This window comes from Acomys minous, assembly GCF_964271855.1.
Source record: "Acomys minous genome assembly, chromosome: 9".
NCBI lineage: Eukaryota > Metazoa > Chordata > Mammalia > Rodentia > Muridae > Acomys > Acomys minous.
Genome location: NC_140490.1, coordinates 61,366,956 through 61,387,229, shown reverse-complemented (window position 1 = coordinate 61,387,229; position 20,274 = coordinate 61,366,956). Strand labels below are relative to the sequence as shown.

At 40.4% G+C, this 20,274-nt stretch overlaps 1 protein-coding gene across 1 annotated transcript in view; it reads right to left on the bottom strand.

The window, feature by feature from the left end:
* The window catches only part of GMDS (GDP-mannose 4,6-dehydratase), a 526,050-nt gene that overhangs the window by 108,147 nt on the left and 397,629 nt on the right, over window positions 1-20,274 (bottom strand). Inside the window, exon 8 of the mRNA XM_084796267.1 lies at window positions 11,195-11,313. Within this exon, the coding sequence (XP_084652393.1) occupies window positions 11,195-11,313 (119 nt within the window). The remainder of the gene's footprint in view (window positions 1-11,194; window positions 11,314-20,274) is intronic.

Genomic DNA, 20,274 nt, shown 5'->3' with positions numbered 1-20,274 from the left:
GTCCTCAGGAACTGAAATCATGCAGTCAGGTTTGGCCACAAGTGCCTTTACCTGTTGAATCATCTCACCACACAATGTGATGGCAATTTTCAACAATATTTTCAGGGTAGCTGTGTTCAATGTGACTTTTCATGTGAGGTCAGATGTGAGATTTTTCTCCTGCTTGAAGAACGTATGTTGTGAGAATGTGTTTCTAGACTCTTGACCCCATTTATAAGCAGAAAAGCTTGAAGTAGGTGGAGGATACACACTGTCAAAATGGCAAGACACCAGCGTGACATGCTGCAACTCAGGAGACTCATTTTAAAAGAACACCTCATATCCATTCTCCTTTTTTGAAAAAAAGGTGATGAAGCTTTGGATTTCACCAAAGAGCTATGAACAGTCAAAGTCAATGTTTAGCATACCATTAAAAGTTGGTCTATTTTGGTCTATTACGTGAAACACTAGAAAATAGTGGTTAATAACACATTTGAAAGAGCTCAGTGCTAGGCATTTCTAGCAAATACTATGGACACTGATTATGCTATCATACCAGGCTTTCTCTGCAGAGGAGAAGCCAGTACTGTCAAGAATCATCCCAGGAGGATGGTAAGGAGTCACATGAATGACAGGCTGGTCCTCAGTGGATACTGCTGCTTGTATAGGATTTTAGTATAAATCTGAAGATTATGCTTGGGGGTAGAGTGTGAATGCTGCATACAAAAGGTGCTGGGTCCTGTATCCAACACTAATCAGTAAAACAAACAAAAAAACAAACACATAAACAAACAAAAACTATAAACATAAAACCAAGCTTAAAAGATTCTGGTAAAACTAAGTTAAACAGTTCTTTGACTTTTGAATATGTTCTGGTAGTTCTCTGAGTGTCTTGACATGCATAGTATTTTCTCAATAGGCTAGACCTTAGAATAACTTCCTGATTTGAGAAAGACAACATAATGTCAAGAGATGAGCACTATTGTACAGTGGAACATCTTTTGGGTACATGCCCAGGAGTGGTATAGCTGAAACTTGAGGTAGCACTATTCCCAAGTTTCTGAGAATGCACCAGATTGATTTCCACAGTGATGTGCAAGTTTTCACTCCCACCAGCAATGAAGGAGTGTTTCCCTTTCTCCACATCCGTGTCAGCATGCGCTGTCACTTGAGTTTTTGTTCTTTGCCATTCTGATGGGTGTAAGATGGAATCTCAGAGTGCTTTTTATTTACATTTCTCTGATGACTAAGGACATTGAACATTTCTTAAGTGTTTCTTAGCCATTCAGTATTCCTCAGTTGAGAATTCTCTGTTTAGCTCTGTACTCCATTTTTTAATTGGATTATTTGGTTTGGTGGTGTTTAATTTCTTGAGTTCTTTATATATTTTGGATATTAGCTCTCTGTTGGATGCAGGGGTGGCGAAGAACTTTTATCAGTCTGTAGGCTGTTGTTTTGTTCTGTTGACAGTGTCCTTTGCCTTACAGAAGCTTTTCAGTTTCATGAGGTCCCATTTATTAATTGTTGACCTTAGTGCCTCACATAACAAGGACATTTGCTCAACTTTGTTCATAGTAGTTTTACGTGTAATAGCCAGACTCTGCAAACAACCTAGGTGTCCCTCAGCTGAAGACTTGATATAAGAAACTGTGGTACATTTACATAATGGAATACTATTCAGCTATCAAAAACAAGGAAATTTTGAAATTTGCAGGCAAATGGATGGAACTAGAAAAGATCATCCTGAGTGAGGTAACCCAGACCCAGAAAGACACGCATGGTATATACTCACTTATAAGTGGATATTAGCCCAACATAGATGTCCTTTGAGAGACTCCACCCAGTAGGGGATAGGGACAGATAGTGGGACTCATAGCTCAACTCTGGAAAAAGCACTGAGAGCTGTATGGAAGAATTGCAGGATGGAAAGACCCAGGAGTCAGAAGCTCCATAAGAAGTCCATCAAACCAGAGAGATCTGGACTTAGGGGGGCTTGTACAAATTGTTGCACCAACGAAGGACATTACAAGCAGAGAATCTAGACCCCTTATTCAGATGTTGCCAATGGACAGCTCATTCTCCATGTGGGAGGGGGAGGAGAACAGAGGACTGCCTTTGACATGAACTCTGGTGCCCAAGATTTGATCACTTCCCCTTGGCTGGGCAGCCCTACAGACACATGGGGAAGGGGAATGCAGGCTATCCTGATGAGACCTGATAGGTTGAGGTCAGGCGGTGGGGGATAAGCACCCCCTCAGATATCTAGGGGAAGGGAATAGGGTGGAAGAAAGGAGAGAGTATGGGAATAGGAAGATAAGAGCAGAATAAATTATAATTAAAAATTTTTTTGAGAGAGAGAGAGAGAGAGAGAGAGAGAGAGAGAGAGAGAGAGAGAGAGAGAGAGAGAGAGAAGGGGAGGCTGACTGACTACAGGACAGAAGACCAGTGATGAATGTCTTCAGATGTTGTTTCCAGGGCAGAAGGGAAGCTGTTTTGCATTTTCCAGGAAAGTGTCTTAGTTGGAGATAAGACTGTCCTCAAATAAAAAATACATTTAAGATGCTTTTTACTACAAAAGTGTACAAGTTAATTACAGCATTTGGGAAACAGAAATGCATGGTGGTAGGGGACAGGGGCGAGGTCTAGAGAACTGGCTCAGAGGTGAAAGCACTGCAGAAGATGGCAGGTTTCTACCCAGCACCCACATGGTGGCTTCAACCACCTGTCACTGCAGATCTAGTGGTTAAGATCATGCTCAGCTCTTGTGGAGGACCTGACTTTGGCTCCCAGCACCCATAGCTGATGCTCACAGAGGCTTGTAATTCCTGCTCCAGGAAATCCAATGTTCTTTTCTGGACTCTGGGTGCATCTGCAGTCATATGCATAACTCTCTGCATTCACATCTACATAATTAAAAAGTAAAATATAAACTTCAAAAAATTCATCAACTCTGTAACAAAACCACTTAAAATCTACCAAGATTATGAAACTTTCCTATTATTTTTCATCTGGACTTGTTTTAGTTTTGTCTCTTAACATTTAGTTCTATGATCCATTTTCTATGGTAGGAAGTATATGGTGAGTTTCACCCTTCCCCATCCCCCACCATTACTGCAGTGTTCCAGCACCATCTGTTGAAAATACAATCTACTTCCAACTAAATTATGTTGACATCTTTGTGGGAATTCAGCTGGCCATATAAACATGTACTCTGTTGGTCTGTGAGTGTAGCTTCATGACAACACTATACAGTTTAAGCTTTAAAGAAATCTTAGAATGTGGCAGTAAATGTTGTGCAGTTTCGACCTTTTCTAAAGCAATGCATTTTCATGTGAAATTTACAGTTGCCTCCCACCCCCTCCTCTTTCATCTGAAGCTCTTGCTTGCTCTGTAGCTCAGGCTGTCCTAACACTTGCATCTGAAGCTCTTGCTTGCTCTGTAGCTCAGGCTGCCCTCACACTTGCATCTGAAGCTCTTGCTTGCCATGTAGCTCAGGCTGCCCTCACACTTGCATCTGAAGCTCCTGCTTGCCATGTAGCTCAGGCTGCCCTCACACTTGCAATCCTGTTGCTTCAGCTTCCCTGGTAGCAGGAGCAGAGCAGGCGTGATCCACCATGCCAAACTCAGCATGCTAATTATTTGTGTTTTTAAAAAACACCACATGGCTTTGACTGGATTGCATGGAACCTATTGATTGATTTGGAGAAAGTAAACTTCAACAGTGAGTTCTTCAAGCCAAGAACATGACGTATTTCCCATTATTTAGGGTTCGCTAAAGTCTTGTAAAGTCTGAATACACAAATATTTCATGTGTTGTAAAATTCACCTCTGAAAGTGTCGTGTTTTCTAATCTCCTGTGAGCGGCATTTTTATTTCAGTTGTAATTGTCTGTTGTTTTTATACTTAACTATAATTGACTTTTATATATAGACCCTGCATCTTGTGATTGTGTTAAACAACATGCATGAGATCGTTGGCTTGATCCCCAGCACAGGTCTGTAACCCATGGACTCTGGAGGTAGTGGCCAGAGGAACTGGAGTTCAAGGTTATCTTCCATTACTTGGAAAACTTGAGACTTACCTGGGCTACATACTTGTCTCATGGTCAAAAAAAAAAAAAAAAAAAAAAAAAAAAAAAAAAAAGGCAAAGCAAAGCAAAACAAACAAACAAAAGTAAGCTTTTTTTTTTTTTTTTTTTTTTTTTTTTTTTTTTTTTTAGCATTTTCCCCTTTTTTGATTACATGGTGTAGTAACCTTTCTTTGTTTCTGCTTGGGATTTATCAAGTCCTAGATATGCACTTTTATTATATCATGAAGGAAAATGATTCTTACTTCTTTTTTTAAATTGATTTATTCATATTACATCTCGATTGTTAGCCCTTCCCTTGTTTCCTCCCATTTCTCCCTCCCTCCCACTTCCCCCCTTCTCCCCTCCCCTATGTCTGTGATTGAGGGAGACCTCCTCCCCCATACATGCTCTTAGAATATCGAGTCTCTTCTTGGTAACTTGCTATCCTTCCTCTGAGTGCTGCCAGGCCTCCCCATCCAGGGGACGTGGTCAGAAAAGGGGCACCAGAGTTCATGTGAGAGTCAGATCTCACTTTTGGTGGAGAATATCCTGTTCGTTGGCTAGGTTTTGGTAGGGGTTTGAAGTTTACTGCCTATATTCTCCTTGGCTGGTGCCTTAATTTGAGGAGGACCCCAGGACCCAGATTTGCCTGTCATAAAGTTCTTCTTGTAGGTTTCTAGGACCCTGTGGATCCTACTATTTCCTTATTCTGCCAAGCTACTCTCGCCTAAAGTCTCAATAGGATGTCCTCTCCTCTGACCCACTTTCTTGGTAAGTAAAGTTTTTCATGGGATGTATCCCTTGGACTAGTGTTTTGATATAAGTGAGTATATACTGTTTGTCTCTTTTTGCTTCTGGGTGAACTCACTCATTATGATAATTTCTAGATCAATCCATTTGTCCACAAATTTTTGGAATTCCTTGCTTTTAATAGCTGAGTAGTATTCCATAGTGTGAATGTACCACAGTTTCTTAGTCCATTCTTCTACTGAGGGACACTTAGGCTGTTTCCATGTTCTGGCTATTATGAATAAGGCTGCTATAAACGTGGTTGAGCATATGTCCCTGTTGTGTGGTAGGGCATTTTCTGGGTATATTCCAAGGAGTGGGATAGCTGGGTCTTGAAGAAGCCCTATTCCCATTTTTCTGAGAAAGCGCCAGATAGCTTTCCAAAGTGGTTGTACTAGTTTGCATTCCCACCAGCAGTGAAGGAGTGTTCCTTTCTCTCCACATCCTCGCCAACATGTGGTGTCATTTGAGTTTTTGATCTTAGCCATTCTGATGGGTGTAAGATGGAATTTCAGTGTCGTTTTGATTTGCATTTCTCTGATGACTAACGAGGACGAGCATTTCTTTAAGTGTTTCTCGGCCATTTGATATTTCTCTGTTGAGAATTCTCTGTTAAGTTCCAAGCCCCATTTCGCAATTGGGTTGTTTGGTTTTGTGGTGTTTAATTTCTTGAGTTCTTTATATATTTTGGATATTAAACCTTTGTCAGATGAAGGGTTGGTGAAGATCTTTTCCCAGTCTGTAGGCTGTCACTTTGTTCTACTGACAGTGTCTCCTGCCTTACAGAAGCTTCTCAGCCTCATGAGGTCCCATTTATTAATTGTTGACACTAAGGCCTAGGCTGTTGGTGTACTGTTCAGGAAGTTGTCTCTTGTGCCTATGTGTCCAAGGCTCTTCCCCACTTTTTCCTCTAACTGAATTAATGTCTCTGGTTTTAAGTTGAGGTCTTTAATCCACTTGGACTTGAGTTTTGTGCATGGTGACAAATAGGGGTCTAATTGCATTTTTCTACATGTAGACATCCAGTTAGACAAGCACCATTTGTTGAAGATGCTATCATTTTTCCATTGTATAGATTTGGCTTCTTTATCAAAAATCAAGTGAGCAAATGTGTGTGGACTCATCTCTGGGTCTTCAATTTGATTCCATTGATCCACCAGCCTACTGCTTTGCCAGTACCATGCTGTTTTAATTACTGTTGCTCTGTAGTACAGCTTGAGATCAGGTATGGAGATTCCTCCGGAGGATCTTTTATTGTATAGGATTGTTTTTGCTATTCTGGGCTATTTATTTCTCCATATGAATTTGAGAATTGATCTTTCAATATCTTCAAAATATTTTATAGGTATTTTGATAGGGATTGCATTGATTCTGTAAATTGCTTTTGGTAAGATGGCCATTTTTGCTATGTTGATTCTCCCGATCCACGGACAAGGTAAATCCCTCCATCTTCTGATGTCATCTTCAATCTCTTTCTTCAGAGGTTTAAAGTTTTTTCAAATAAGTCCTTCACTTGCTTGGTTAGAGTTACTCCTACATATTTTATATTGTTTGTGGCTATCGTGAAGGGAGTAGTTTTCCTAATTTCTTCCTCTGCCTGTTTGTCATTTGTATACAGGAAAGCTACTGACTTTTTTGAGTTTATTTTGTATCCTGCCAATTTGCTGAAGGTGTTTATCAGCTGTAGGAGTTCTCTGGTGGAATTTTGGGGGTCACTTATATACACTATCATATCATCTGTAAATAGGGATAATTTGACTTCTTCCTTTCCCATTTGGATCCCCTTGATCTCCTTTTGATGTCTTATTGCTCTGGCTAGAACTTCAAGAACTATATTGAAGAGATATGGGGACAGAGGGCAGCCTTGTTTGGTTCCTGATTTTAGAGGGATTTCCTTGAGTATCTCTCCATTTAATTTAATGTTGGCTGTTGGTTTGCTGTAAATAGCCTTTATTATGTTTAGATAAGTGCCTTATATTCCCGATCTCTCCAGAACTTTAAACATAAATGGGTGTTGGATTTTGTCAAATGCTTTTTCTGCATCTAAAGAGATGATCATGTGGTTTTTCTCTTTCAGTCTGTTTATATGGTGGATTAACATCCATATGTTAAACAATTCTTACTTCTTTTTGTGCATACTCCTTGCCCCTGTGACTTCAGTGACACCCAATAACATTTTTTGGTAGCTGGCCCATAGGAGCCTCCTTTCCCCTTCTTAACAATTCTTTTCTTTCTGTGCTTCTTTTGGGACATTTCTATCTCTGTGTCTACACATTTTTTGTATCCTTTCAAGTATGAAGTTTGCTCAATGTCAATAATAAAATTTTTTATAGATGCTTAGTTTTTTAATCTCTAGAAGTTCCATCTAATTTTAAAAATATTTTCTCTCCAAGGTGCCTATGCCTTTCTGAAAACAAATGAACAAAATTTCAATGTATTTGTGTGTTTGTATCATTTTCATTAGTCATTAGTCTATTCTTATTATTTTATTTCTATTCTGGGTATGGATTATGTGCTTATGTTTTCTTTCTTTCTTTTTTTTTTGACATACCTACTAATATTGGACTGAAACCTGAATATAATAAATTCTATGTAGTCTGGTGTCAATTTACTATTTCATTTGATGACTGCTGGGTTTCATAATGGGGTGGGTCTTAGGTTGGGCCAGGCATTGGTTGGACATTCCCTCAATCTCTGCTCTATCTTTATCCCTACACAACTTGGCATAGAAATAGACTGGATGATCAATGTAATCGAATTGAAGACCCAGAAATAAACCCACACACTTATGGATACTTGATTTTTGACAAAGGAGCCAAAACTCTACTATACAATGGAAAAAAGAAAGCATCTTCAACAAACAGTGTTAATCTAACTGGATGTCTGTATGTAGAAAAATGCATCCATATTTAATCATCTTGTACAAGTTCAAGTGAATTAAAGTCCTCAACATAACCCTAGATATACTACATCTATTAGAAGAGAAAGTGGGGGAAGAGCCTTGAATGCACTGGCACAGGCAACTACTTCCTAAACAGAAAACCAAAAGCTCAGGCTCTAAGATAAACAATAAGTGGGACTTCTTGAAACTGAAAAGCTTCTGTAAGACAAAGGTCATTGTCAACAGAACAAAATAATAGCCTACAGACTGGAAAAACATCTTCACCAATCCTACATCCAACAAAGGGCTAATATCCAACATTTATAAAGAACTCAAAAAATTAAATACAAACAAACCAAATAACCCATTTAAAAACTGGGGCACCAAGCTAAACAGAGAATTCTCAACAGAGAAATATTGAATGACTGAGAAGCACATAAAGACATGCTCAACATCCTTAGTTATCAGGGAAATGCAAATCAAAACAACTCTGAGATTCCATCTTATACCTGTCAGAACGGCTAAGATCAAAATCTCAAGTGACAGCACATGCTGGCAAGGATGTAGAGAAAGGAATACTCCTCCATTGCTGATAAGAGTGCAAACTTGCACAATCACTGTGGAAATCAATGTGGCGCTTTCTTAGAAAATTGGGGAATAGTTCTACCTCAAGACTCAGCTATACGACTCCTGAGTATATACTCAAAAAGTTGTTTCTACAATACATCAAGGACATTTGCTCATAGCCAGAATCTGGAAACAATCTAAATGTCCCTTTAACTGAAAGAATGGATAAAGAAACTGTGGTACATTTATACAATGGAACACTATTTGGCTATTAGAAACAAAGAAATCATGAAATCTGTAGGCAAATGGGTGAAACTAGAAAAGATCACCATGAGTGAGGTAACTCAGACCCAGAAAGACACACATGGTATGTATTCATTTATAAGTCGATTTTAGTCATATAATACAGGATAAACATACTACAATGCATATACTCAAAAAAGATAAGTAACAAAGGAGACCTAAGGAAGGATGTTTACATCTAACTCAGGAGGGGAAATAGAACAGACAGCAGTAGTGGCTGAAGAAAGGGAACAAGGTAGGAGAGGGAACACAGAGAAAAATGAGGGTAGAGATCAGACCTGGGGAGAGGGGAAAAGGGGGAACAGAAGGCTTGCAGAGAAAAGAGAAACTGTGGGCGAGGGTATCTATGTGACAGGATGGAAATCTAAGTCAGGGCAGGCTCCTGCTGGATATGAAGGGGACTCTAGCAGAGACTTCTAGTATCAGGGGCCATGGAGACTGAAGAGGATGCCCTCTAACTAGGTAAGAGTCTAGTAGAGGGAGGGGAATACCAATCTACCCACAAAAAAAATGTGACCCAAAATTTACCCTGTCTACAAGATGTACAAGAAGAAAGATAGAGCAGAGATTAAGGGAATGTCCAGCCAATGCCTGGCCCAACCCAAGACCCACTCCATGGGAGACAGCCAACTCCTGACACTATTGAGGATAATCTTCTGTGCTTTCAGAGAGGAGCCTAGCATAGTTGTCCTCTGAGAGACTCCACCCAGTAGTGTTTTGAAACAGGTGCTGAGACTCACAGCCAAACACTGGGTGATGCACAGGGAGTCCTGTGGAAAAGTGGGGCAGCGGGGAGAAAAAGACCTGGAGGTGACAGGAGCCCCACAAGAAGATCAACAGAGCCAACTAACCAGGGCCCAGAGGGGCTTGCTGAGACTGAGGCACCAACCAAGGACCATGTGTGGACCTACGCTCCGCACACAGATGTAGCTGATGGGCATCTCAGGCTTCATGTGGATCCTCTAGTAAGGGGATCAGGGGCGCTTCCTGACATGGACCCTATCGCCAGCTTTTTGACCACTTCCTCCTGGCAGGACTGCCTTTTCAGGCCACAGGGGAGGAGGACACATTCAGTCCTGATGTGACTTGATGAGCTGGGGTAGGTGGGAATGGGGGCCCCCCTATTTCTGAGGAATAGGGGAATGAAGAAGGGGGAGAAGGAGAGGGGACTGGCAGGAGAAAAGGGAGGGGGCTACCACCAGGATATAAAGTTAATTCATTAATTAATAAAAAACAAAACAAAAAGAAACAAAAAACAGAAAAAAAACAAATAAAAACAAATGAACAAAAAATGTCTTTGAAAAAAAAAAGAAAATCTTTGTTCTCTTTAAAAAATTAAACATATTGCCATATGACACATAAATTCTAAACCCAACTACAACACACAAAAGAACTGAAGGCTGAACCGACACAGGCATTTATGAATTAATATTCACATCAGTATTATTGGCAATAGCTTACAAGGTAGAAAGAACTCATCCAGCAACAGAGGAATGGATTAAGAAAATATGATACGTACCCAAAATAGAATATTATTAAGTCTTTTTGTCTTTACAAAAATGCATCTTGTTAGATATGTAGCTCAGACTGGCTTTGCGCCCTAGTATTCCTGGTAGCTCACTGAGTTCAGGGGTTATATGCTGACACCACTACATTCAGCTATTGGTCAGTCTTAAAAACAAAAACAAAAACAAAAACAAAAAACCAGAAATGAAATGAAATGCTACCACATAAATTAATTTTTAAAGCATTATGATAAGTACAAAGGAGAGACCACAATGGACAAATGTGAAAGATCACACTGCCAAGAGCTATATAACAAGCTAATTCACAGAGATGGACAACAGTAGAAACTACCAGGTACTAGAAGGAAGAAGAGTGTAAAGGAGTTACTGTGTTTATTGTTTAGTGTGATGGAAAAGTTTGGAAAATAGATAGTCATAATGGGCATATAGCACCATGAATGTGATAAATGCAATCGAATTGTATATTATAGTTAAACTGGAAAAGAATTATTTGCAGTGATTTATCACTATTGTTTATATATTAAAAAAACCAATTTTGCAATGTTGCAAGCATGTGTAGTGCATGCTGCACTAGGTAAGCGTCTATAAAGAGCCGTACACCAACTGCAGGAATGCTGATGGGATCTGAAGGCTGACTGGACGGAAGCAACATTTCAATCTGGGTTTCCAGGATCTGACGGCTTATCATGTTTATGTGATAGAACGCCATTATTTTTAAGAGATATACACAAGTAGAGGATGACAGAGTTTTAGCTCTTGGCTATTGTTAATGGCCCAGGGAAAAGAAAAGTATAACATATTTGAAACTCTTCTGAAGATTTTTGGTGATTACAGACTTTTAATATATAAAAGAAATATGAAAGAAGAGATTAAAAATAAAAAAGTAAATCTTGAGAAGACGGGGCTTAGAAGCTGATGTAGAGTTGACACCCTAACTGAAGCTGGATGTGAGACTCCTAAAGAGACCCCTGCATTGCTTCCTAAGAGGCTGAGAGAGGGAGAGGACGCAGAACCATGTGGAGGAGCGTGAACAGCAAACCCCTGGTGAGCAAGCAGCACGCCACCAGCAGGCGTACTTACACAATGGTTTTCCCGATGTGCATGAATGATTTTTCCACAAATTCACGGACACTATGAACTTCCCCAGTAGCTATGACAAAGTCCTCCGGCTCCTCACTCTGTAACATCAGCCACATGGCCTAGAGAGAAAGAAGCAAAGCTGTGTGAAAGTTATGCTCTGATCACTGTGCGAATGCAAGGTTCCCAAAGCACATAACTGAATACAGAAGGGTACAGTTAGAAATGGGTGTGAACTTAATGAGGTGTTCTAATTACTAAAGATGGCTCTCATAGTTTAATTCACATCAGAAAAACCTGAGTGTGAACACTTGGCTTCGTTATGGATTCTAGGAATCTTAACTTCCAGCGGAGCAGGAGAGCCCTACACAGCAGGTCTCCAGATCACAACTTAAGAGGAAAAGGTTGACCAGTGGCCAGTGAATAACCTTTACATATGTAAGAGTGTTCAAGAATAACCAAAAGCATTATTGAGTTGTCCTTCATGTTATGAACAGCAGGCAAGAAAGAGGGCTTCTGAACAGATTAAAATTCCTAAAAAGTAGAATCCCATTGCCCAACAATGAAGTTGAAAGGTCAGCACTAAAAAAGAAAGAAACAAACAAAAAACATTAACAGAAAAACAGTCACATAATAGGAACTACTAGCACTTTAACAAATTGCCAACATGGAATGTTCAACCTTCATACTGTGACAGAAATGGACATATTGAGAGTTAAAGAACACAGCTGGCACAAATGAAGCAGAATTTTGAATCATGGACTGGGAGCAACTGCCACAATTAACTCTACTTTCTTAGAAAACTGTTTATCAGTAGCAGGTAGGCCTATAGTTTCCATAGCTTAGAATTATAGATCAACTGTGTGTGTGTGTGTGTGTGTGTGTGTGTGTGTGTGTGTGTGTGTGTGTCTAATGTTACAGAGACATATCTATTCATACACACACACACACACACACACACACACACACACAAACACACACACGAGATACAGATTATGGGGCTGGAGAGATGGCTCGTTGTTTCATACTACTTTCTGTGTCCTAAAAGATTGGAACTTGACTCCCAGTTCTCACATCAGGCAGTACCCACTCCCTGCTCCAGTGATCTGACCTCTCTATCTTCCATGGACAGCTGCACTCATGTACACACACACACACACACACACACACACACACACACACGCGCACACACACACACACGCACACTTTTAAAAAATAGGTGTAGTTGGAGTCTGACAAGAAAGTGGTTGTGTTTCTCTAAGACAGCAAGGCTGAAGATACAGCTCAGTGCACAGCTCACGCTCTGGGCTTCATCGCCAGCAAATGTGCTCCTGCTCTCAAATCTGAAGAAAAAAAAAGTAAAGTTTTATCTTCTTTATTATTATCCATTTCTCAGAATAAAAATAGGCAAAAAAGAGTCTGCATTTCAGTGTGACACAGCCTCAGAGAACTGCTTAGCGAAGCACCCTTCCTAAATTAGAGAGACCGACTTCACGGAGCCTCTTCTCTCCACCACTGGAAGAACTACGGCTAGTTACCACAGCCAGTGCGCCAGCCCAGCGTCTCTCAGAAAATCTCACCAAGAATTTAATTCCTATTTAGTTATTTGTTTGTTTATGCACAAACCCTTTAACAAAATAAAATGTATATAGTCTTCCCCTTGAAATTATTTCTTATAGGTAATACCTTTGGTTCACTACTGCTTTATATCATATTTGTGTTCTGAGGAAAACAAAACTTGGGCAATTTTCCATGCCTTGTAGCACATTTGGGTATGACAGTGGAAATAATCTTGACCTCGAGTCAGTGACACGCTATAAAGAAACTGGCAGAAGATATTGTCTTAGTGAGGAAAAATACCCCCCCTACACACACATACACACACACACACACACACACACACACACACACACACACACACACTACGCTATCCTCAAATTCATGATCCTCCTGCCTGTCCTACGTTCTGGGACATGCATGCCCATATGAATAGTCAGAGTTATTCATGTTAATGAAATATCTATAGTTTCATTTTATACTAAAAGATCAGTGAGAATACTTATTAAAATTGGAGCAATATATTGAAATAATTGAAAAAAGATAAAGTCAGTGAGAATACTTTTTAAATGTTATACTGTCACTACTATGACTAATAAAATGTGACCAGTTTTTAAAATACAGGCTGCCAGCAGATGGTGTCCGCATGGCTTAGGAGGCTCTGCTTACTATTAAGCACTGAGGGCCAAAGGAAGGAATAGAGGTGAATTACTTGGAATGGACATAGGCATTCGAACAGGGGCCTGGGGCTGGGGCTCCTTGTAGGCTCTGCTAGCTCATGCTCCTCATTTTGTAGAATGTATGCCATCTCCTAATTTGTTTCAGAAAGATGACCTCTGCACCCATGCTCTGAACCAGAGTCCTCAGTCCTGCCACTGGGATGAGATCTTATGTCTCACTGGGCTTCCTGTGAACCAGCCACACAAAGCACCAGTGGCATATCTGGGCCAAAGCTGCTCTTTAGTGTCCTTTTCCACTAAGGCAACCTTTATCTTTCTTGATTGGGCGGAAACCTGCAGCATGCCAAGGGAAAAACATATAATACATATATACATGCCCCCCCACACACATCACATACTTTGGCTTTTTAAAAACTATTTCTAGAGTTTTAGGAAAAATTATGTTTCTAGCTGGAATTGCTGTTTGAACTTTTGTGTAAGGGATTAGATGTTAACAGAGTAAATACAATTAAGTGTTTTTTACTCAGATTTCCATCCTAAAAATAACATTTTAGAGACATTTCAGGATCACTCAGCTGATTTCTTCTTCAAATCTACTGTAGGGTTTCTTTTTTTTTTTCCTTTTCATGTGAAAGGAATCAAAACCTTAGTAGAAATGAAAGGATAAGCATGGCTTCTGGTCATTGTAGGTCTGTCTACATGAGGCAATGCCAGGTCCTTAGAACTGGTGTGTTTCTGGCAGGAATGGAGATCAGCAGGAACCTCTTGCTTGCATGAGAGCCAGAGCCAAGAGTCTGCTGTTTCTTTCCATCAGACTATCTGCGGCCTTTGACCTATCAATTTCTAGGCATTTCCTCTACAGTTCATACTGTGCCAGACTCCAGTCTGGGAATGGGAGGGAAAGGATATACAATTCCAGATCTATTTGTTATTGCTAAAGAGTTTACTGGTTTTAACAGAGGGAAAGGGCTTTGTTTAAATTTCCACAGAGCATAATTAATGATTATTGACTGGTAAATGAAGAACAGGTGACACTCTGGATTAGAAGATAAATGATCCTGTGTTCTAGTGTGATAATGGGTTAGTAATTTGCCACAAAGCCAGGCGCAGTGCATCCCCTCCTAATGCCAGATCATGTCCGGGAAACAAAGGCTCCTGTGTGAGGAGGACACAGCCGTCGCCTCTGTGTTCAGCTGCACACACTGATCTGCTCCATTTGTTCTCTGATGGATGGCACAACCAAGGCGAGAGTTCACCCATTCTCACCTTCCTGTTCACATGTGGGACCACACGACCCATAACAGGATGGGCCACAGGCTGTGAGCAAATCGCCACCTAACTTTGGCTTCTGAAAGCAAAAGCAATCTTGAGGTTATATGTTTTAGAGGTCAGCCTTCTCTTCTGTCTCTCAAGCAGTCAAAGAGGAAAAGCGGGAGTCATTCTGCATTCTTTTGGTGCCCTTTAAGGATGTGACTGACTCAGCCACTTCCTCAGATACGTACTTACTTTCAGCCTTGACTTGATTACCAGCCCCCACACACATGCACACACACACACAGAGTCTCCTGCCTTTTCATCCATCCCACAGGGAGCAAAGCAAATCACTTAAGGGATGTACTAGAGCAAGATTCTTCCCCAAGAAAATGTCCTTCAATGGCAAGAGAATAATACAATTTTCAACTCACATCTCAAGATTATTTTCATTCAAGAGCTGTGAGGTTAAGGGAACTCTGATGCTATACAATCGACATTTGACAGCTAAGTTAAAATAAGTATAGATACTATATTTGTAATGTGCTTTCCTGTAACCAAATAGCTAATCTGTTTTACAAATCTAACTTAGAGAAATAAAAAACAATTTTACATTTAATAGTTTCAGACAAAAACAACGCTCAGCTCTTTGAATGGTACTCATGAATACATGAGGTTCTGGAGGCCTTGGTGAGGCCAGTCTTCCTTGCTTAGTAAGTTACCAGCTCTACTGGCTGTTCACAGTGGCCCAGTGAAGGAGAAAACCCAAAGTACATCACCACAGACGACTGACTGCACTGATTCCATGCATGCCTTTTGGGGTAGATGTGTGTTTGTCTTAAAAATCTGGATTCTACAATTGCTTCCACTTTGCCGTTAATCTCCAGTTCAGTATCCAGGCCGCAAACACTGATTAACTGAGTCGGCGCCCATGAATAACAGGATTGGTTAATCAAGGTGATGTTTAACTATGTGTATTTGACTGCAGCTTTTTTAAGCTTGGTGTGTTTTGTGCTTATGTATAGCTGTCATAAAAACAAGGTTTATACAGAGGAGAAAAATCAAGGCGATAATTCTAACACAGATCATCTAATAGAGTCTGGAGGTATAGCTCAGTGCACAGCATTTTGCCCACCATGCACAAGACCATGAATTTTATCTTTAGTAAGAAAAACAAAAACAAAAACCAAACTAACCAACCAACTAAACAAAAATCTATAACAAAAGAATGATTTTTAAAATGTGAATTTTCTGGGCAGTGGTGGTGCACACCTTTAACTCCAGCACTTGGAAGGCAGGAGCAGGTGCTTCTCTGACTAGACTAGCCTGGTCTACAGATAGAGTTCCAGGATAGCCAAGGCTACACAGAGAAATCTTGTCTTGAAAAACTAAAAACCAAAAACCATAAAGTGTAGATTTGAACAAATCAAAAGTTAAAAACAAAAAATGCACATGGGACCACTCTCATGTGTTCCTTATATTTAGACGTTATTTCGTAGGTTTTTTTGTTTGTTTATTTGTTTTTTAATGAGAGCCTGGTAGTTACAGTTTGGGTTGACACCTCAATGGATGTAAGACAGGCCAAGCCTTAGGCTCAAGTAGGTGAGTTTCAGGATTAGCCCAGGAGAATCCCTCTACTACAACTTATTTCTTTGTTTTTGTATCAAGATAGGCTCTCATCAAGTTCAGGCTGGCCTCAAACTCACTATGTGTACCTTCAGGTAGTTATAAACTCCTGATTTTCCTTACTTCTACCCCCCAAGTACTAGAATTGCAAGCATGTGCATTATGCCTAGCTCTTCGACCTTTCGGAGAAACAAAAATCCAATAACCCAATTAAGACAAATAAAACTGTATTAACAAAAGGAAGTAGCATATATAAAAAAAAGGCCCTCTAAGTTTATTCATGGGCAAAGCCACTGGCATGTAGACAAAGTCCACTGAGTGATGGTCCTTTAGCTATTCTAAAGATACAGCTACCAACTAGGAAGAACTAATAGATAAGAAATTCTTCAGATCAACAATTAATAAGTGGGACTTCATGAAACTAAAAACTTCTGAAAGGCAAAGGACAATGTCATTTCAACAAAGCAGTATCTTACAGAATGGGAAAATATTTTTTTTTTATCAATTCCACATCTGATAGAGAGTTAATATCCAAAATATATAAAGAACTCAAGAAACTAGATACTCAAACCCACAAATAATCTATTTGTAAATGAGGAACATATCTAAACAGAGAACTCTCAACAGAGGAAACTCAAATGGTTGAGAACACTTTAAGACATGTTCAACATCCTTAATCCTCAAGGAACTGCAAATCAAACCCACCTTGACATTAGATCTTATACCTGTTAGAATAGCTAAGATCAACAACACAAGTGACAGCTCATGCTGGTGAGGATGTGGAGTAAGGAGACCACTCATCCATTGTGGCGGGGGTGGGGGGATGGGGGGGGTGGGGGGGTTGGGGGGTGGGGGGAGGAGTACAAACTGAGACAGCCACCACTATGAAATCAGGGTGGCAGTTCTTCTGAAAGATGGAACCTATCTCCTTTGAGATCTAGCTATACCACTGTGATGGTATATGGTTCCACAAACTGATAGGAACTGGCACTACTAGAAGGTGTGGCCTTATTGGTGTAGGTGTGGCCTGGTTGGAGGAAGTGTGTCACAGGGGTGGGGGTGGGAGGGCTTTGAGGTCTCAGATGCCCAAGGCTGGCCACTGTCTCACTGTCTCTTTCCTGCTGCCTGTGGATCCAGATATAGAACTCTTAGCTCCTTCTCCAGCACCATGTCTGCCTGGACACTGCCATGCTTCCAGCTGTGATGATAATGGACTAAACCTCTGAAACTGTAAGCCAGCCGCACTTAAATCCTTTCCCCATTAGTTACCCTAAGACAATCACTCTTGGGCATATACCTGAAAGATACTTCACCATACCACAAGGATACTTGGTTAATTATGTCCATTGCTGTTCTATTCACAATAGCCAGAAATTGGGAACAATCTAGATGTCTCTTAAAGGAAGAATGGCTAAAGAAAATGTGGTACTTTTACAAAATGATGTATTACGTAATAGTTTAAAAAAATGGCATAATGAAATATGTAGGTAAATAAATGGAACTAGAAAAAAAATCATGCCGAAAAAGGTAACTCAGACCCTGAAAGATACATATGTTTGTATTTACTTATAAATAAATATTAGCCTTTAAGTAAATGATAACCAAGCTACAATCCGTAGACACAGAGAGGTTAGGTGTAGAGGAAGGGACTGGGGTGGGGCGTGGCATGGCACATGAATCTCCTTGAGAGGGGAAAATAGAACAGACTTTATGAGTAGACTTGGGGTAAGGAAAACTGAACAGGGGGCTCAGGTAGAATCAAGGAATGCAGGGAGAGACAGCTAGAACTAAGGGTCATTTGATAGGTGCGGGCACACCTAGTATAGTGGCAATGTCCTAAAATATATAAAGGTGATCCTAATGAAGTCTCCAAATAATGGGCAAATAGGCCATCTCTTTGTCACCAAAGCTTACAGTACTGGGACTGTGTTACGTACAATTGAGAATAACTGGGGCCCATCCCCAACAACCCACCTGTTGCCAAGACAATGGGCTGGTCTCCACACACTGACAGCAAGGCCCTATTGCTGAAGACAACACCCACATAACTCATAGAATATGGAGAGGGTGAGCTAGTGCCTACACTGAAGCTTCACCAGTACGTTCTTGTGCCTTTGGTACTGGAAGATACTCTGCAAGTTACCAAAGAGAAACATATACATCAACCCAGCCACAACCTTTGACCTCCAGGCAATGTTGGAAGAAAGCTTGTGAGAATAACCAAACAATGTCTCATTTGACTTAATATCCACTCCATGAGATGGAACTATACCCAACACTGTTTGGGTGACCAAGGACCAGAGACTAGACAGCACAGAGACCTAGGATAAAACCAAATAGCACTGGTTAGGAAAAGGAGTGATAAAATGATGACTCCTAATGATATTTTGCTATACTCATGGATCAGCACCATATTCAGCCATCATCAGAGAACTCTCTCCTGCAACAGAAGGGAAAAAAACAGAACCCAACACAGTTGGATATCACAGACACACACACACACACACACACACACACACACACACACACACCCCACACACACACAGGGAGGGAGAGAGGGAGGGAGGGAGGGAGAGAGAGAGAGAGAGAGAGAGAGAGAGAGAGAGAGAGAGAGAGAGAGAGAGAGAGAGAGAGAGAGAGACAGGAAGGCAGGCAGACAGACGGAGAGACAGAGAAGGAAAGGGAGAAGGAGAGGGACAGGGACAGGGACAGGGACAGGGAGAGAGACTGACCTTGGAACACTCAGCTCTAAATGAGGTGTCTTCATCAACTTCTCTCCCCTTAGAGCTCAGGGAACACCAAGGAGGAGGAGGCAGAGTACAGGAGCCAGAGGGGATGGTGGACACCAGGAGAATAAGGCCCCCTGAATCATCTGAGCAAAGCTCATATGAACTCACAGAGACTGAAGCGGCCAGCACAGGGCCTGCAAGGGCATGCACTAGTTCCTCCGCATATTTGTTATAGCCTGCAGTTCTGTGTTTTTATGGGACTCCTGAGAGTGTGAGTAAGTGGGCCTCTGATTCTTGTGCCTTTTCCTGGGCCCTTTTCCTTCTGTCAGTTTGCTTTGCCCAATTTTAATGTGATGGTCTTCTTTTATATTATATTATTTTATTTTGTTATGTTTTGTTACTATCTCTTAGAAGCATGTTGTTTTCTAATGAGAGACAGAAAGGGAGTAGATCTAGAAGGAAGACAAGGTGGGAAGGAACAGGGAGGAGTTGAGGGAGGGAAAACTAGTCAGGATGTAGTGTTTGAGAAAAGACTCTCTTTTCAAGAAAAGGGAAAATTAATATATGTTAATAAGCAAACAAACAAATAAAAAAACCAAATAGCAACAAAAAAAGATATTCTTAAAAGTGTCTAAGCAATATAACATAACTTAGCTTTGTACACTTCCCGCTCCCCATTTTTGTTGGCTTATCATTGACACTGTATTCTGAAAGGAAGCAGCTATGACCCTATTTTATTCTAGCAAATTCTAAGATTGTAGTTAATTTTCTCTCTCAAAACCTGTAAGAGCCTCATGTGTGATGATCATTCTGGGATCAGTGCATGTTCAACAGGCAAGCAGAGTCTATTATTCTAGCTGGCAGCGCAAGTGTGTGCTTAGTTCAACAGCATTTAGTTACCTCCACTTAACTCTGAATGTATCTGGTCTCTTCTACTTGTTCCATTTCTTTTCTAGACATACCTATTTTGCATACATTGTATCTTCTTTGTTCTACCTCTGTATGTAGCACCTCCTGTCTAATTACCTTTTTGACTGTGTTTTCTTGTTATTTTATGTGAATTCCTCATCCTATTCACTTGGTTGTTTTCAGTGATATTTAAATTTTGCTCTGCATGTGACTTCAATTTCTTATTTTCTTTTTTCTCTTCCATAGTGTTCCTGATCACTACTACCAGCTTGTTTTTTCAAAATATTTTTATTGTACTTAATGGACAGGTGTGTGTGTGTGTGTGTGTGTG